Source organism: Dipodomys merriami, unplaced genomic scaffold (genome assembly GCF_024711535.1).
Source record: "Dipodomys merriami isolate MVZ:Mamm:240054 unplaced genomic scaffold, mDipMer1.0.p SCAF_5, whole genome shotgun sequence".
Classification (NCBI taxonomy): Eukaryota; Metazoa; Chordata; class Mammalia; order Rodentia; family Heteromyidae; genus Dipodomys; species Dipodomys merriami.
Genome location: NW_027206068.1, coordinates 26,016,393 through 26,036,294, shown reverse-complemented (window position 1 = coordinate 26,036,294; position 19,902 = coordinate 26,016,393). Strand labels below are relative to the sequence as shown.

General features: G+C 37.6%; 1 protein-coding gene across 1 annotated transcript in view; it reads right to left on the bottom strand.

The window, feature by feature from the left end:
• Cog5 (component of oligomeric golgi complex 5) overlaps positions 1–19,902 on the bottom strand; it is a 207,024-nt gene that overhangs the window by 19,493 nt on the left and 167,629 nt on the right. Inside the window, exons 17-19 of the mRNA XM_069996235.1 lie at positions 15,456–15,559; positions 8,591–8,828; positions 2,550–2,626 (exon numbers count right to left, since the gene is read on the bottom strand). Of these exons, the coding sequence (XP_069852336.1) occupies positions 2,550–2,626; positions 8,591–8,828; positions 15,456–15,559 (419 nt within the window). The remainder of the gene's footprint in view (positions 1–2,549; positions 2,627–8,590; positions 8,829–15,455; positions 15,560–19,902) is intronic.

The window sequence follows — 19,902 nt, the reverse complement described above, 5'->3', positions numbered from 1 at the left end:
TTACACCTTTTCAAACTAGTTGGTTAATATCCTCCAGTACCTTAATTGACTTGACCACAGAAATATTTTATTACCCAGATAAGACTTAAGTTGCCATTCTTTTTTTTTTTTTTGTCGGTCATGGGGCTTGAACTCTGGGCTTGGGTCCTGTCCCTGTGCTCTTCAGCTCAAGGGAAGCGCTCTACCACTTAAGCCACAGCGCCACTTCTGGTTTTCTAGTGGTTTATTGAAGATAAAGAGTCCCACAGACTTTCCTGCCCGGGCTGGCTTTGAACTGCAATCCTCAGATCTCAGCCTCCTGCGTAGCTAAGATTACAGCTGTGAGCCACTGGCACCCAGCTGCCATTCTTTTAAAAGTTTTTAGTAGTAAAGCCAGCTAGGCTGGCTTTGCCATTCTTTTAAAAGTTTTTAGTAGTAAAGCCAGCTAGGCTGGCTTTGAACCACCACCATAAGATCTCAGCCTCCTGAGAAGCTAGAATTACAGATGTGGGCCATTGGCATAGTCTCATTTTTAAGTTTTCATATAATTCACCTCTGTATTGATAGGCACTAATTCTTCAGTTGTGGAAAAAAATCAGGCACTTTGGTTGGCATTAAAAATCAAAAAAAGTGCTTCAGTTGGTTAGAAATAGGCAAGCTAAAATCTCAGGTCTGCTCTCTTTCAGTTATCCATATTGGATTCCTGTATTTATCTCCATGTTTCCTACTGTAATAGCTTGATGGCATAAAAACAAGCCTTCAAAGGCCATACTAGTGTCCATTAGCATGGTCTAGTTTCTAGTACTGAGTCATTGCTTGGACTCTATTTACCTAATTTTTACAGAAATATACTCAGGGGTCATCATGCTATTGTACATATCATGATTAGGTCATATGAAAGCTTTCCATACTGTGCTCATACAATTGTTCTAACTAGATATTGATATCCTCAGCCTCAGGGTTGGCCACAGTACTGGATATAAGTATTTTCTTATGGATAGCTTACCCAGAAAAATATAGGGACCATTAGTTCAATGAATACGTGGCCATATGACCAAGACCTTGTCTTCAGAAAGCTGCTGCTGGAGCCCCTGCCCATTGGGGTCTGCAGTGTTCAAAAGTAAGTGTTTAGTTTGAAAAGGACTTTTTTCTCTGTTTAACTGGCATATTCTTAAATCATAAGTATCATTAAATCATTTTAATTTTAAACTAATTTCTAAATTTGGTGCTCAACTTCATTAGTCTAGCTAATACATTTATTTATAGCCATTCCCTATAGCTTATCACTATGTTCATTCACTTAATACTTCATGAGACATAACCTAGGATCTTTTCAGAAGATTATTATTAATGAACAAAAGAAAACTTCAGAATAATGCCTTTGTTAGAATAAATTGTATAATATTACTACTCAATACATTTTAATAAGGGGGAGATAAAAAGATAACTCCCCTAGAAAGAGAATAATATTTACCAGATTAATCCTCTCAATTGCAATTTAAAAAAGAAAAACACACACATCCTCTCATTAGTCACTGCCTATAGTTCTAGATGGGTTTCCATCTAGATAATTTGTTGCCATTATAATAGGTAAAAAATGTTTGAATATTGTCTATTATATATATATATATATAAATACATATATAAATATATATATATATATATATATATATATATATATATAGTAGGAAAGGACTTATTTGCTAATTGGATACAATATTCTTCTTCTTCTTTTTTTTTCTGTCAGTCATAGGGCTTGAACTCAGGGTCTGGGTGCTGTCCCTGAGCTCTTTTGCTCAAGGCTCGTGTTCTACCACTTTGGACCACAGCGCCACTGGTTTTCTGGTGGTTAATTGGAGATAAGAGTGAAGTAAAGTAAGCCAGGCCCAAAGAAACATAGGTCTCATGGTTTCCCTTATTTGTACTAACTAGTATACATCTGGGACAAGTAGAAAAGGTCAAAAGGTATGTACATATGACCAGATAAGATGAAGTTAAGCGAAATGAACCCTAAGATATGGGACACAAGTGATTTTTTCTTTCTTGCTATTGTTCTAACGTATTTATAAGGTACCATGTGATTTTTTTGTTGCTTTGTATGTTCCTCCCCCACAGTATAACCTGTTTTCACTGTATTTGATGTTGGTATAATTTGGGGAGGGGAAGGGAAAAAACAAACTGTTTAAATAGGGATACAGGTTGATTCATTTCAACAAGGAGATGTATAGGACACTATGTTGAAAAATGAACTTTACAAGTTAGGTGGGGGGGGGCGGTGGGCGGGGTAGTTGTGGAGTTAAAAGGGAAAGGATGGTAGGGGAAAAACAAAGGAGGAGGCAACAATGCTTGGTAAGAAATGTACTCATTTCCTTGCTCATGTAACTGTAACCCCTCTGTACAGTATTTTCACAATAAAACAAACAAACAAAAAAAAGAGTCTCATGGACTTTCCTGCCCAGGCTGGTGAATAATGATCCTCAGATCTCAGCCTTCTGAGTAGCTAGGATTACAAGAGTGAGCCACCAAGCACCCAGCAGATACAGATATATTATCAAAGAATTAGGACTCACCTGAATGACCTCAGCATTCGATAGGACTTTCCTAAATCGGATACTCGTCTGCAAAATGGACCCACAGCCAACTCCATCTGAAATAGTAAAAGATAGTCTATAGTTTGTTTTTTAATCTCAGAAACTTAAGGATATTTTGGACATGTCTATATTTTCATTGCTGTGACAAAATTCCTGACATGAACAAGTTAATGGAGGAAAGACTGGTTTGGCTCATGGTTTGAAAGGGTTCAAGAACATCAAGGTGTGGTGGTAGCAGGCAGGGCAGATAAGGAGGGGTTGGGGACATGTGTGGTGGAGCAAGGAAGCAGAAAGAATGCTACACAGCTTTCTCTGGCCCTTTTATTACATCGGGGTCTCCCACACTCAGAGCAGGTCTTCCCCTTCGTGAATCGTCTTTGGAAGACTCTCCCACATACAGCCAGAGGTATGCTTTGCTCATTTCCAAGGTAGTTCTCAAAGGAATCACGATTAGCCACAAAAACCTTATCTTTCAGTAAACAACTGTGTTGTTTACTCACAGTTTAGTTACCTAAACTGTGAGGCAAATTTTGAAAACCAACAATTTTTTAAAGGAAAACAGTTATGAGCAGGTCCTTAAGAAGGTTAGATCATTTTTCAAGTAAAATATTAGAAAAAGACAAGACTCTATACCTATATTTTAAGTCTTTTTACAGGCAATATAAAAAGACTTTTTATCAGTCACTGTGTGCCAGAGTGATTATAAGCTCTAACGCTGGAGATTCCTATAGTTACTAATATTGTCCTCTGAGCAAGTTATTTAACCACTCCTAGTCTCAGGTCTCTTATTATAAAGCGAAGATAATACTTCCTACTAAATAGAATTATTTAAAAAATAGGTTATTTCACAAAGCTTTATTTGTATGGTAGGTAAGTGCTAATTAAATATCAGCATGTACTGCAAGTACTTTTTGTTGTTGTTGGTGGTGGTCATGGGGCTTGAACTCTGAGCCTGGGCCTGGGCGCTGTCCCTCGGCATTTCAGCTCAAGGTGAGTGCTCTACCACTTGAGCCACAGCGCCACTTCCAGTTTTCTGGTGGTTTATTGGAGATAAAGATTTTTCTGCCCAGGCTGGCTTTGCACCGTGATCCTCAAATCTCAGCCTCCTGAGTAGATAGGATTACAGGTGTGAGCCACCAGCACCCAGCTTGCAAGTACTTATTAATCACATTTTTTTTTTTTCAGTTAGAGAAGGTCTTTCTATACAACTCAGGCTAGTCACAAATTCACAATTCTGCCTCCACACACAAGAAGTAGGATTACAGAAATGTGTCATCATGCCCAGCTTTTTCTCTTTAAAATTTTTATCGGTTCCTTGATGCAAGAATTCAGCAAATACTGGTTTTATGTGTCTTTCATTTCTTCTTTTGGAAATTCTACTTGTCAGGATTTATGCTACCTGTTCTTTATCTACTAAGCACACATGTAAGGATTTTGCTAGCTTGAACATCAGAAAGCATTTCTCCACTCTTACTATAAATTTGTTAAAGAGCAGTTTAAGATGTTCTCTAGTAGTGTAGCATCATTATCCGAGAAAAACACATGAAAGAAAAGTGAGCTTTTTGTCCTGTTAGCCATCCTTATAAAATCATCAAAATGCCCTTGTTATCAGTAAGCCACAAAGACCTAATCACTCATTTCAGAAGCATGTTTGACTACCCATTAAAACTGCCTGATACTGAGCAACATGTTAGTTTTGCCATCAAAGGGATTTCAAATTTAGTGAAGAAAAGGACAGTTATTCAAACAATATAATTATCATTCAATAAAATCACAAGGAAGATATATAGATGTACACATACACACATATGAATATACACATGCTTTATTATTTTGTTGAATAAATATATTGTTTGTATAAATGTAACGTAAGATGCATAGTTACATGTAGTAATTATTAGGCAAAATGATCAGAGATAGATCAGAATGTATGAACTGGGCATTAAGGAGAGTCAGAGGGCAACTTTCTTCCAGAGTAGAATACATAGAGGGTACATTGTATGTCCTAGACAGAAAAATTAGATGACTGAAGATCTCTACCTGATAGAAGAATAAACAAAAAGAAAACCCTAAAGAAAGGAAATGCAAGAATTCTTGTTAAAAATACAAAATAGAACAGCTGTAAGCAAGCCAGTTCTCTCAAACTTAGAAGGCAATAGTGATACCTTGTTCCTGAAGATCTGATGGGGACAAGGTATGGCTTGTTTCCTTCAGAATACATTATTTATTTTACACTTAGTTCAAAGCAGAAAGATGTGATCAGCATGTATTTTTGATTCATTAATTCCATTTATATAACTGAACATGCCTCTGTGTGTGTATATGTATGTCACACACAATGTGATATATTTTCCACAAAATGTTTAGCTCAATTTTTCTTCAATTACTCTACTCAATTCATTGTCTTTAAAGATCAAGCTAGACAATCTTTAACCTAGTCCTTGAAGAGACTAAATGTTAAAACAATTAAATGGCAGGGAAAAAAAGTTACTAAATGAGATATTATGACCTCAAACGGCTGTGCAGTCTATGATGATACAGAAAATTTCTTTACCACATGTCAACTTTAAAATGTTAACTGTTTAAAATGAATTTTTCATTCCTGAAGAACCCCTAGGGTATTAGAACCCATTTTCTTCTGTCAGAGTTTGATTAAACAATAAAGGCCAAGCTTTGAGGAGCAGGAACATTTATTTTAGAGGAGCTGACTTGGCAATGAACTGTGGATAGAAAAAATGGCATGTGCCAGTGATTCTCCAGCCCTCCTATTTGGAGAAATGAGCAGTCGAGTGGGATACATGCACACTGATTACTAACTGCTCCTTTTCCACCACAGACATTTGGTCAACCACAGGGCATCTCTGGATACTGCTAAGGTAGTCAGCCCTAACACTGCTCAGGAGAAGTAAAGGATATAGGAATTAGAACCAAAATAAGAATTTTGAACCTAATTTCCTTTCTAAATTTTTATTTTTGGGCAAATTGTAAGATATACAAACATATAAGATACCAGAAGATTTATAAATAGAAACTGCTACAAGTACCACTAAATAATTCAATGCCAGCTTCAATAGCCATTCTTTCCCTCAGGGAAGAAAATAAAAGGGGTGTGCGGAGGGAGGGGGAGTGTGTGTTTCCAGGGCACTGTAGCTACTAAGTCTGCAAAGAGAGTCAGAATCAGCAGAACCCCAGGGGCCTTGGACAAGCTCAGTGCTTTCAGAACTGCTGTGTGATTAGTGTAGACACCAAGACCATGTGGTCACAGCAGGGAATTAATTACCTGCAGGAAGCCACCTCATGCCTGTGACCTGATTCCTAAGAGGGCTGTATGTTGGGCTCTTCCCTCACCACAAGCCCTCCAGATGGCACCCTGCAACTACTTTCTCTCTCCACATTTGTGCCAGTGAAGAGTAGTTCAGATTGTTCATAAATGTCCTTAAAATAAATTACTCCTTGCAAGTGGATTTTATGTTAAATAACCTATATTCCCATGTTCATTTTTAATGATTTCTTCTTCAGCCTTTTCCCTTTCTGTTATTTGTGCCAGAATAAGCAGGTCTTTTTAATCCCAAGAAGACTTTTTTAAACCCAGAGCATTTATGTATTCTTGATTACAGTGACCCCAGTGGCTTTGTTTAATTTTGAATAAAAATTGAGAGAACTCTCAATAATGAGGCAGTTGAAAGGCTTTCTCCTCCCCAGTTAATGCCTGTCATGAATATAAATGTCAGGGTAATGCCACTTAAGTGTTTTGACTAATCCAGGAAAACATTTCCAACAAGGTAATATTCTGAAAGCTGAGGTACAACATATTATTGCAGTGTGGCATAAACCAAACCCAGTAAAATGAAGACCCTTAAATCAAAATTTAAGACTTGGACAATATTTGCTAAAGCAAATGATTGACTATAACAGCATCTCTACCATCAGAGTCTTGTGTCCATGACCCACACAGCACCAGAGCCAGGCCTAGGTAGGTGGCAGGATATTCTGAAATTGGGACACACTGTCGAGCAGTGAAGCAGGGCACCTGGCACACAGCATGCAGCAAATCAGCAGCAGCACTGTGGGCCTGGATCCTGCACTCTTAGTACTGAGTATTTAAGAAACAGAGAACAGAGGTCTTCAAGCATGCTAGTAATAAAGACTAAAGAGTTTTATTTATCTTAAAGGAAGGGACTCAGGAAAATTATGGTTTATTGAGTAACTTAAGAAAAAAGGAATGCAAATAAATTATGAACAATGCAGCTTTTGGTAAGTAGAAGCTCACCCCTGGCAGGGAAGGCTCTGCACTTTGAACAGGTATAGCTGCAGTAGACGGCTTAAAGGACAATTTCTTCCCATTTTTTAAAGAAACATACGGGAACGCAGCATTGAAATAAAAGCCCAAACAACAAGGCTCTCCTAAAGCACTCTCATTTTGGCCATCTCCTGCTCAGCTGCCACTCTAATTGGACTTGAAGTGCTGCCTCCAGGAAAGTGACTCAAGAACCAGCTGGAACAGAATGCAAATAAGCTAGTGGGGGGAGCTGGAGCTCCGGAGACGGAAAAGGAGAGAAAAACACAAAGTTAAGGAGGAAAGGGGAAAAAGAGAACAGAGACCTGAGTTCAATTTACAATGCTTTAACAAATAAGAACCAGGCCTAAGACATTATTGTGTTTTCCTTTCAGTAAGCAGCCTATTAAAACCCAGTAAGAGAAAAGATGCTATTTATATTCATATTCTGTCTGAGCTGAATTTACCCATAAAGGAAAGCAAAATGTACAGATATCTAAGAATGAAGTTGACAAAAATGTTGAGGCACTTTAATGGGAGCCTTTAGTTTGTTTTTACATATGGCTGCTAACTCACATTTCCCAAAGGAAGGCTCTTTTTATTTTATGGTCTAGTTAGGTATATTATTTGGGGGTAAAACTGTCTAATTGTTGGATAAGTTAATATACAAAGAGCCTGGCTCTTGAAACCTTATGTTTGTGCTCCCCGTGCTCCTTTTGGTCAGGGAGAAGGCCTGCAGAGTGAGTGACAGCAACCATCATCCTCCATAAACAGTGGGCCAGGGTCCTGACAGAGCAGGAATTATAAACCAAGCACACTCCCAAACATAAATATAAATATAAATATTGGCAGTAACATTTAGCATTATAAACAGGGATGATCTGGCAAACTGCTATGAAGATTCCATCTGAGTAACTTATTTATATTAGTAAAGCCAACAGCTTTGAAAGGTTTAAAAAATGATTTCATCTTTGACATGTTATCATGTTATATAAACAAGAATCATCTTTCTTAAATCTTTTAATGAAAGTGTATGTTTAGGGTATTTCTCTGCTTCTGATACTGAAGGTTTTTTTTTTTTAAATCTGTCTTCAGAAAAAAAAAAACCTGAAAGCTGATCATAGTCCTACTATTTTAAATTCATTCTCTCTCACAAACATCAGATAGCTTGGACTGATTTCAAAGCTATCCTCAGTTACGAAATGTACTCTATGTAATAGAAGGAGACCAAATAATCAGATTCATAATCTACCTTCTCTACAAGCAGGTCAATGAATTAGAACACATTCCTGGAATGCTGAGCTGGCCATTAGAAGATTACAGATGTGTTGGAGTTTTTCTCTTCTCATAACAAGCAGCCTTCTTTCCATTGTTTGGAAGGTTATTTCAATACCTACTTCATTTTCAGCAAAGTTAAGCAATTACTTTTAACAATATTGACTTAGTAGGATAGTAAATAGTGTAAAAATGGGAGATGCTGCTTTTATTTTGAAATGAACTACTTTACCTTAACCTTCAAAGATCAAAGATGATTATTTTGTTCAATCCAAACAAACTCAACATATATGGTAAAAAAATAAATTTTAATTCTTCTCCTCTTATTTAACTAGGTAGCTTTAAGTGGGACTACTTTTCTTTATGCTACAAATCTTTAAAAACATTGATGGCAGACAGCCTCTTACCTAAAAGACAATACTGATACTGAAGCATTTGCTTCTATATAGCTAGCTATGCATCAATTTACCTGTGCAAAATCAGCAGCAAGTCGCATTTTCCCACCTTCACCAAGAGGTCTTATAAGGCTGGCATTGCGGATAAAAAGTTCAATTGCTCTTTGAGCAATATCTTCAGTGTTGTCAAAGACAAAATCCAAGCATTCAAAGTGTTTAAAGTAGTCACTCATAACTCTAGCAATGAAACCTTGTAGTTCCTTCATGTAGAGAGAACAAGGAATATCAGGTTTTCCTGAGCTGGATAATGACCTGTAGGAGAAAAGAAAAGCAGCTATTTTCAGCACCAATGCACTAAGCTGAAATGTTTGATTTTTCCTCCTCCCTCTACTATTTCAATCCTGCATAATTTTTCCCTGTAATGGTATAAAGGCATCATTTATTTTTTACTAAGTGTTTAAAAAAAGTATAATGTAATGTTTAAGTTATATTCTAAAGACTGTGTTTACATGCTAGGAAGATTACTGAAGGCATTTTAGAATCCATTTACCTAAAAGATTAAGAATGAAAAAGACAGCCATCTGTCTCAGATGACTCACACAAGAGTGCATTCTCAGAGGCTGGCCTCTCAAAGTCCCTCCCAGACTCACAACTCTCAATCCACTCCCATGTTTTGCCTGGTAAGTGAATGCATCAATAATGGGTCTTGAAATAGCATTTCACATTTTGCAATGGCAGAAAATGTTGCCCTCTCCAAACAAATTCTTGGCAACAATATCTCTGCTCTTTTGGGATTTAATCAGATCAACCCAATAGCAGAATTCTGACTGTGGAATTGGTTATGTAACAGTACACATGGTATACAATTTTTCCTCCAGATGATGAAGTTTGGAAAGGCTTTAATTTGGATCAGCAGATGATGCCAGCTGATGCTCTATGATATACTATTTATAACTTATAAATGTTGACAATTGCCCTGTAAAGAATATATTAAAAGAATATGAAATATTTACAGGGAAGAAGTTATACCAAAATTAGAAATCACCTGACACTGGCTAATAGATGAGATCACTGGCTACACAAAGCTGCATTTCCCCCCCTCTCAAAGCAAGTTAAATGTTTCCATTTTATGGGAATGACGTAAAGAAACTGGTGATGGCTCTGAGATGAACAACAGCTATGACTAAAATTCTTAGAGCAAAAGAATGAAGTGAACTTGATGATCTTCAAAGATAGTAAATGGTTCTCATAAATAGACAGATAATAAACAGAGGTGAAGTAGACATAAAGGAAAGACTAGGTTTTTATCCTAGCAGAAGGGGATTCTGACCAGATACAACAAAGATTGTCCTAACAAAGCCAAGGACATTGCAAGGCTTGTAGTGGAACAATTCTGTGTGGGGTTATTCCTGGGTGGAGTGCTGCTTGAGAAAGGGGGAGTGTTGTTAGCAGTGCTTAGTGGTGCCTGATCCAGACCATTGTGTGGCCTGTCTTTATTCTGGTTTCATCAGTACAAAGAGATACATTACAATACAAAACAATCAGTCCACAGAGTGCCCATTTCTTGTATATTCTTTATAGTTTAAATTTTTTGACAAATTATAGTAGTATATAATTATATTTGTGTGTGGAATGATTATATAAAGCAGAACTGCATAGTCATCACCTTAAATGTTTATTCTTCCTGTATTCCTAACTGAACTTTGTGCCATTTGACCCAAATTATGCCATGACTTCCCATCACCAGCCCTTGGTAATCACCATTCTACTGTTTGCTTCTCTAAGTTCTATTGTTTTAGATAACGAGAACATGAAGTATTTGCTTTTCTGTGCCTGGTTACTTCATTTATTTTAATGTCCTCTAGGTTCTTCCATATAGCAGCAAAGTGATTTTAATCCTTCCTTTTGACGTATGAATAGTGTTTCATAGTATATACATAACACATTTTCTTTACAAATTCATTGGTTGATGGACATATAGGCTGATTTCCTAACTCAGAAAATATTGCTTCAGTGAATATTGGAGTGTAGGTATCTCTTTGACATACTGATTTCAGGTCTTTAGGACACATACTTAGAACTAGATTATATAGCTATATATATTTATAATGTAATATAATATTATAATTAATATATATATATAGAGAGAGAGGAATCTTTCAATATGATGTCCATAATGGCTGCATTAATACAGTCCTTTCAACAATGTACAGGGGGTTCCTTTTTCATTACATCCTCACCAACACTGATGATCTTTCTTTTCAATAACAGCCATTCTGACAGCTGTAAAGTGCTGTTGCCTTGTCGATTTTTTTTTTTTTTTTGTCAGTCATGAGGCTTGAACTCTGGGCTTGGGCGCTGTCCCTCAGCTCTTCAGCTCAAGGCCAGCGCTCTATTGCTAGAGCCACAGTGTCACTTCCGGTTTTATAGTGGTTTATTGGAGATAAGAGTCTCACAGACTTTACTGCCCGGGCTGGCTTTGTACTGTGATCCTCAGATCTCAGCCTCCTGAATAGTTAGGATTACAGGCGTGAGCCACCAGCTGCCTTGTGGTTTTGATTTGTATTTTGTTAATAGTAATCTATAATATTTTGCATTTTGTATATCTATTGATATTTCAATGCTTTGTTCTTGTTTTTAAGAAATATCTATTAAAGTCCTTTACTTTTTTTTTTTTTTTTGCAGTCCCAGGGCTTGAACTCGGGGCCTAAGCACTGTTGCTAAGCCTCTTTGTGCTCAAGGCTAGTGCTCTACCACTTGAACCACAGCACCACTTCCAGCTTTTTCTGAGTTTATTGGAGATAAGAGTCTCAGACTTTCCTGTGGACCCTGACTTTGAACCGTAATCCTCAGATCTCAGCCTCCTAAGTAGCTAAGATTATACTGGTGGCTCAGGCCACCAGTACCCAGCTAGTCCTTTACTCTTTAATTGTTTCTTCCTTATTACTGAGTTTGTGGAGTTGCTTATGGATGCTTTTGGATGTTAATTATCAACTGAAATGTTTGTAAGTGCTTTCTCCAAATCTGTATGTTATCTCTCACTTTGTTCATTATGTTCTTTGCTATGCAGAGGCTTTACGCTTTTGCTACCTGAGGTTTTCAGGTCAATTCCAACAACAGAATTATTGCCCAGACCAATGCCACATAGGTTTTCCCTTACGATTTCCTCTGGTATCTTACAGTTCCAGGTTCTACATTTCTACCCTAACTATACAATTTGAGTGTTATATGATGTGAAATGAAGGTCCAATTTCATTCTTCTGTATCCAGTGCTCTCACCACTACTGAAGAGATTGTCCTTTCCCATTGTATGTCCTTGGTATCTTTGTTGAAAATTAATTGAATGTAAGTATATGGGTTCATTTCTGGGTTTTCTCTTCGATTCCACTGGCCAAAGTGTTTACTTTTATGCTCATTTCATGCTGATATTTTCTAGATTTACTGCTTGGATAGTTCTTTACTAGTCTGTACTAATGCAACTGTTTTTTTCATTTACTGTTGGTCATGAAGCTTGAACTTGGGGCTTGGGCATTGTCCCTGAACTCCTTCTGTTCAAGGTTAGTGCTCTGCTAACCACAATGCCACTTCTGGTTTTCTGGTGGTTATTTGGAGATAAGAATTTCAAGCATTTTGGGGCTGGGAAGTTGGCTCAGTGGTAGAGAGCTTGCCTTGCATGCCTGAGGCCCTGGGTTCGATTCCTCAGCACCACATAAGCAAAAAGAAATAAGCCGGAAGTGGCGCTGTGGCTCAAGTAGGGCACTAGCCTTGAGTTGAAGAGCTGAGGGACAGTGCTCAGGCCCAGAGTTCAGGCCCCACAACCACACCAAAAAAAAAAAAAAAAAAAAAAAAAAAGAATTTTAAGCATTTTCCTGCCCACTCTGGCTTCAAACTGCAATCCTCAGATCATAGCCCTCTGAATAGCTAGGATTACAGGCATGAGCCACCAGAGCCCAGCTGCAATTGGTTTTTATATGGTAACTTCATTTATTAGACTTAACAGTTTTCTGACAGAATCTTTAGGGTTTTCCATAATTAAGATCATGTCATCAGTAGTGACATGTCCTATTGGATGTCTGTTCTTTTTAATTTTTTTCTCTTGCTCTAGAAAAGAATTCTAATACCATATTGTATAGAAATGGTAGGAGTGGAGTAGGCATGTTTGCTGTGCTCCTTATTTAAGGAAAATTTTTCTAGCTTTTAATCACTGAGTATGATGTTAGCTGTGGGCTTGTCATATATGGCCTAAACAGTCTTGACATACATTTCCTTTATAGTTAATTTGCTAAGTGCTTTCCTGCATTTAATGAGATGATCATATGGCTTTTGCTCTTCATTTTACTAATGTGGTGTGTCATAGTGATCTGCATGTGCTAACCATCTCTGAATCCTAGTGATAAATCTCACTTGATCATGGTGACTGGTAATATTAAATTCCTGTTGAATTTGGCTTAAAGGTATTTTGTTAAGAATTTTACATCAGTGCTTCATGTTTGACACTGACATGTAATTTTCTTTTTGTATCAAGATAATACTAGTCTCATAAAAGAGCTAGGAAGTATTATCTCGTTGATTTTTTATTTTTTTTGGTAGCATTTGAGGATAGTTAATTCCTTTTTAAATGCTTGGTAGAATTCATCCATTAATTCCTAGACTTTTTTCTGATGGAAGATATTTTTAAATTGTATTTTAAATGTTTATTAGTTAAAATTTACTAATTAAAATAGTAATAAATATGGTAGTTTACTTTTGACTGCATATCTGATAAAAGGAACTGCCAGCCCTATACCATGGACTCATGAAACTCTGGACCCTTTAGCTCCCTGTGGCCCTACCCATTGATCATGACCCACTACCTCAGCCACCACTGCACCACCCCTCCTGTCTCCTGATTTGCCTCAGGTTATTATACCACCGCTTTTCAACTCTTCATTGGAGTTTGTCTGGTTTGTTGAGATTGTTTTTCTGCTCTTTCTTTACTACCCTTGTGGGTCAGTTTCCTAACAAGATTAAGTGCATGCAAGGCTGCAAGTTTTTTGAGGATATGTGTCCACTCACAGTTGCCAGATTTCTAATAAGGACTTCTGATTCAACCTTTCAAAATGTGGCTTCTTTGTATCTCACAATTGAATTCCGGTATAACAGCACTGTATTCATTTGGCTCTGTTAAGTAATAATTAATAATGACTGCTTTGGTTGTATTTTACAATATCTGACTTAACACCTGGAAGAGGTCACATCTGCATCCGCTGAGGTCACATCTGAATTTGACGTGGCCACACCTTTCTCCGCCCATACCCTAGATAAGGGCTAGCACAGGCCCAGAGGCGCTCTCTGGCTGCTCTTTTCTAGCTCTCTCTGCTCTTTTCTAGCTCTCTCTGCTCTTTTCTAGCTCTTTTCTCTCTCTTTACTCTCTCTTTCCCAGCTCTCTTTCCCAGGCCTTTCCCAGCCTTGTGGAGTGCCAACCTTGCCTGGTCCAGCAGGTCTACTGAATAAACCTACTCCTTACCTGAATACCACGTGCGTGCTGGTGCTGTTCTTACTCGGCTACCTCTTTTTAAAAACCTAACAAAGTCTATTTTGTCTCATAAATCATTACCCCTGTTCTCTCTTTTCCTTTCCTGAAAGGTAAGGAGACTCACATTTATGCAGCATTCATTTGGTCTTTCATATCTTATTATGCTTTATCAGAAGCAACAGTGTAATCTTTGTACTGCTCTGAGGGATCCCCTGAAGAGTTTTCATCTAGTGAATTACAATGATTTCCTTGAGCAGCAGAAAACAACATATTAAAACAAATTCCATAAACATGCATAAAGTGTAAGTAAAATTAAGTATTTTAGATAAAAATTGCAACACATATTATCCATTCTCATTGTGATTGGAAGTTTCATAAACTCAACTATATTTCATTATGAAGACAGAACTGAAAAAAAAAACAACAACAAAGGAACAAAAAAAAATATTTGGTACTGGGAATTGAACCCAGGATGTTGCACTAGCTTGGCATGTGCTTTGCTACTGTGTTACAACCTCAACCTTTAATTTGTTAATAGCCCTCACAATCAATAAAAGCCTTAGAGATGGGAATGAAGGTGGGAACAAAAAACAAAGGGAAGTCAGGAATGTGGTAACTTCAGGCACATGGAGGGGAAGTAGGAGGATGGTAGTATAAGGCCAGCCTTGGGCAAAACCAGCATAACATACTATCTGAAAAATAACTACAGCAAAAAGGGCTTGGGGTAGTGGTCAGGTAGTAGAGTGCTTGCCTAGCAAGCTTGTGGCCCTGAATTAAAAAAATCTGAGTATCATTGAGAGATGGTGGAGAGAGAGAGAGACAGAGAGAGAGACAGAGAGAGAGACAGAACTAGAGGCAGGGAGTGAGAAAGAGACAGAGAGATGGGAATCTACTTTTTTCTCATAACTCAGTGCTGCTCCAAGTCTTAGCCCACTGACTACCCTCCCTGGAGGACCTTCCTGAAATTATCCAGGCCATCCTCCAACCCTGAATCCTAATCTAAATGTGAAAGCCCACTTCTCCCCCCCACTCCTCAGGTGTCAGATACCTGAGTTCCTCCATTTCAGGCCATTACTAAGAACTCTCAAGGCTTGTCCCCTAGATCTCAAGGCATGTTGGGAAAACTTTCTGCAACTCTCTAGCTACCTTCTACCCTGCCCCCACCTAGGACCCTACTTAAGTCCCTTCACCCAGCTCCCATTATGCCTCATGTCTCCTCAGCTCAACATGGCGTCCCTCTTCAACTTTCCATTAAAGGTGATCCGGTCTGTTGACTTTGCTTTATGCACTTTCTTTATTCTAATACTCTCATGGCTCAGTTTCCTAACCCAGGGAGAAGGGGTGGGAAGAGGGAGAGGGAGAGGGAGAGGGAGAAGACAAAAGGCAGTAAAAAGACTAGTTAAAGTTTTGATAAAATGTTTTACCCAGAAAAATCTTCTTGATGCATGGTGATGATTATGGCCTCTATTGCATCTCCCACAGAAGTCAATAAGGGCTGCACAGCATTCCCCATAAGAGCATGAATTGTCTGACAAGGAGAAAAAAAAAAAGGCAAAGCAAAAGTAAGAGAAACAAACAAAGAAATCTGCGGAAATGAAACGATTTTGACTAACAGTTTCATATTCTTTCAAATGCAGACTATACATAGTTTAACTCAGCAGAACTCTGCTTCTCTCCCTAGTCACTGTCAGTAATGACTGCTGGAGCTTAAAATATGTAGAACTTAGCAATGAAAAATTCAACTCCCCCACTCCTCTCAATTTTTTCAAAAGGTTTAGTGGTAAAATGAGCCCACAGAGAAAGGGAGACATGTAAGAAGGGAAAAGTAAGTAGCTCTACTTACAAAGTGAAGAACATATGAAAATAAATTTTTGTTTCTCAAAAGAATGAAGCAAGAACAAAAGTAATCTTTAACAATCAGAACATCATCATATGCTTTTAACCAGAGTGAATATAATAAATATACTGGTGGCTCTCACAAGATGGAACAATTAGGCATTTCACAAATTAGGTTTCTGTTAAGAGTTCTATATCAGAGACTCTCAACTATAGGCAGTTTTACTCCACAGCAAACATTTGGCAATGTCTGGATACAATTTTAGTTGTCACAATCAGAAAGGAGACAAAAGGGCTGGGAAGGTGGCTCAGTGGTAGAGCACTTGCCTTGCATGCATGAAGCCCTGGGTTCGATTCCTCAGCACCACATAAGCAAAAAGAAAAAAGCCGCAAGTAGTGCTGTGGCTCAAGTGGTAGAGCGCTAGCCTTGAGCTGAAGAGCTGAGGGACAGCGCCCAAGCCCAGAGTTCAGGCCCCACGACTGGACAAAAAAAAAAAAAAAAAAAGGAAGAAGACAAAAGTATGCTGCTAGCATCTAGTGAGAGAAGACAAAGATATTGCCAAATTTCTTACATGATAGACCCCATGCAAAGAATTGTCTAATCTAAAATGTCTACATTTCTGAGGATAAAAAAACTGTCCTACAGTGAGATACAATTATTAGTTAATTTAAGACACTAGGCCTTAATTAGTAAATTTCTAAATGTTATCTGTAACCCTTAAAATGTGGTAAAAATGAAATACTGTAGACAGGGATGGATATGTATGATATATATATATATATATATATATATATATACCATCTCCTTGGTGATTTTGTAGTCTATTGATGAATGACAAAACATCAGAATAATACAAGTAGTCTGAGTGCTCTAGGACTGTAACAGGACTTTTTTCTTAAATAAGTTTTTTATTGTGAAAATATTGTACAGAGGGGTTACAGTTACATGAGCAAGGTAATGAGTACATTTCTTATCAAGTATTGTTGCCTCCTCCTTTGTTTTTCCCCTGTAACAGAACTTTTAACGTATGCTGACAATATATGAAAAATAAAAAGTGCTGGACTGGTGCATAGCTCAAGTGGTAGAGTGCTTGGTTAGTGTGGGGAAAGGCCTAGATTCAATCCTCAGCACCATCAAATGAATAAATGAATGAATAAATGAATAAGGGACTAATGTACAAATAAAATTAAAATTAACAAAAATAACATATGCTACTTGAATTTCTCTACTCTGTTTCAAAGGTAGGAACCAAGTAAAAAAGGTGGGGCTGGGAGTATATCTATCAAAGGCACAGACAGCAGTCTGGGGAAAGCCAATGCATTTGGGGAATTACAAAGCACTCAGTATGCAGAGACTGTTAAATACTGCCTATGTATAAGAGAGAGAAGTAGCAGGAGATGTATTCTCTACAGTCTTCTAAGGAAGAAACTAGAGAATCAACGACAAGTTTAAATGATTAAAAAATGTGATAAAGATTTCAATTTTGAAAAAAAAAGATCATATTGGACGTAGCCTAAAAAAGTTAGACTAAAGACAAGAGAACGATTATGAAGGCACTGTGGAAGTGTAGATGTGAAATGGGTTCCTGAAGCAAATTAGAAGCCGTAGGAACAGATATGAGAAGTAGAACTTGGTAATTAGATCTGGAATGTATGAAATGAGGATTTCAAAGTACACATTTTTTTTCTTTAAAAGTTCAATGGTACTGTCATATGAATACAGAAATATCAGAGGTTGATTTGGGTTAAGGGCAGACAAAAAAATCATGAAGAGCTCAGTTAAAAAGTTGAAGTGTTTATTGGAAATTCCACGTGGGTTATCCAAGTAGGTACTGAGATATTGAAATCTGTATTTGCTGAGGAATTTTGGTTAGATTTGACAGTAACAGGCTTTTACAATGGGAGAGGAAGCCAAAAGATTCAAAGAGTTCCCAGAAGATAACAGACAGATTAAGACCAAAAGTCATTTAAAGGTCAAATAGAAGAAAAGCAACTGAAGAATTAAGAGTGGTATAAAAAAATCGAGTCATTTTATATGCTGAGCACTTTACTAGGTCCTTAACACATAGTAATTTTACTTAAAACTAAATTATCTCTCAAATAATTCTTTTATTTATTTATTTTATTGTGAAAATACCGTACAGAGGGGTTACACTTACATGGGCAAGATAACGATTACATTTCTTATCAAGCATTGTAGCTTCCTCCTTTGTTTCCCTTTCCCATCCCTTCCCATCCTCCCCCTGCCCCCCCCAATCCTCCCCGCCCCCCCCACCAAAGTTGTAAAGTTCGTTTTTGACATAACGACTTGTACTTCTCATTGTTGCAATGGGTGCACCTGTATCCCTATTTAGACGACTTGTTTTTTCCCTTCCCCTCCACAAATTATACCGACATCAAATACAGTGAAAGCACAGGTTATACTGTGGGGGAGGGACATATAAAGCAACAAAGAAATAATCTTATAAATGCATTAGAAACAAGGAAAAAACATTTGAATACATATCTTAGGGTTCATTTCCCTAACAATACCTTATCTAACCTTTTCTGCTTGACTCAGACATATACTAGATATTGCAAATAAGGGAAACCATGGGACCTATGTTTCTTTGGGCTTGGCTTACTTCACTTAATATAATTTTTTCCAGGTCTTTCCATTTCCTAACAAATGGGGCAATGTCATTCTTTCTGATGGAGGCATAGAATTCCATTGTGTATATATACCACATTTTCTTGATCCATTCATCTACTGAGGGAAATCTGGGTTGGTTCCATATCTTACCTAGATAGAGTAAATAATGCTGCAATAAACATAGTCGTGCTGGTTGCTTTAGTGTGGTCTTCTTTGTAACCATTTGGGTAAATGTCCAAAAGTGGGATTGCTGGGTCATAGGGGAGCTCTATGTGGAGTCTTATTTTTTTTTTTTCTTTTTTGGTAAGTTTATGTGGAGTCTTTTAAGGAACTTCCATACTGCTTTCCAAAGTGGTTGAACAAGTTTACACTCCCACCAACAATGCAGTAAGGTTCCCTTCTGTCCACATTCCCTCCAGCATCTGTTGTTATTAGAGTTCTTGATTTTTGCCATTCTAACTGGGGTGAGTTGGTACCTCAATGTTGTTTTGATTTGCATTTCTTTTATGGCTAGGGAGGTTGAGCATTTCTTCATGTGTCTATTGGCCATCCTTCTTTCCTCTTCAGAGAAGTTTCTCTTTAAGTCTTTAGCCCACTTATTTATTGGACAGTTGTTTCTTTGAGGATTTGTTGTAGGGGGATCTGATTTATAGATACAGAATGTAAAATAATTTATACATAGGGAAACTGAAGTGAAGTTAAGGAGAATGCCCAAAGCTACAGGTGATCAAGTGAAAGAGCTAAGATTACTGGGGCCTGCCTGAGTCCTCTGAGCTGTAGTTACAGCTCATAGAGAAGTTGGAAGAGACCTTAGAATGTGATAGGAATAGAGACAAGGTTTCAAAAAGGAAGAGCAAGTTTTCAATTTATATAAAGCAAGAGTAACTCATATCATACAAATAACTATGGAAAAATACCACAAACACCTATCATGGGGCTTAGGAGACAGGAAAATACAGTTATGGAGAGGTATGAATACTTATGACAACAACCAGAACAGGTTGTTTTCCATATTTTCTATCTCTGTGTCATCTAATAACACTCAGTAAAGGAGATTATCATCAGTGTCAGAAAAGGTTGAGTAGTTAAAACTCACAAGAGAGGAAGGTGCTGGTGGCTGAAGCCTATAATCCTAGCTAGTTAAGAGGCTGATACCTGAGGATCTTGGTTTGAAGCCAGCTCTTGGAAATAAAGTACAGTAGACTCTTATCTCCAATTAAGCACTAAAATAACTGGAAATGGAGCTATGGCTCAAGTAGTATAAAGCACGAGCCTTCTAGTCTTGAGCTATAAAGCTCAAGGTCAGAATCTAGGCCCTGAGTTCAAGCCTCAGGACTGACAAAACAAACAAAAGTCAACACCAACAATTATAACAACAACAACAAAAACCTATAGGAAAAAAA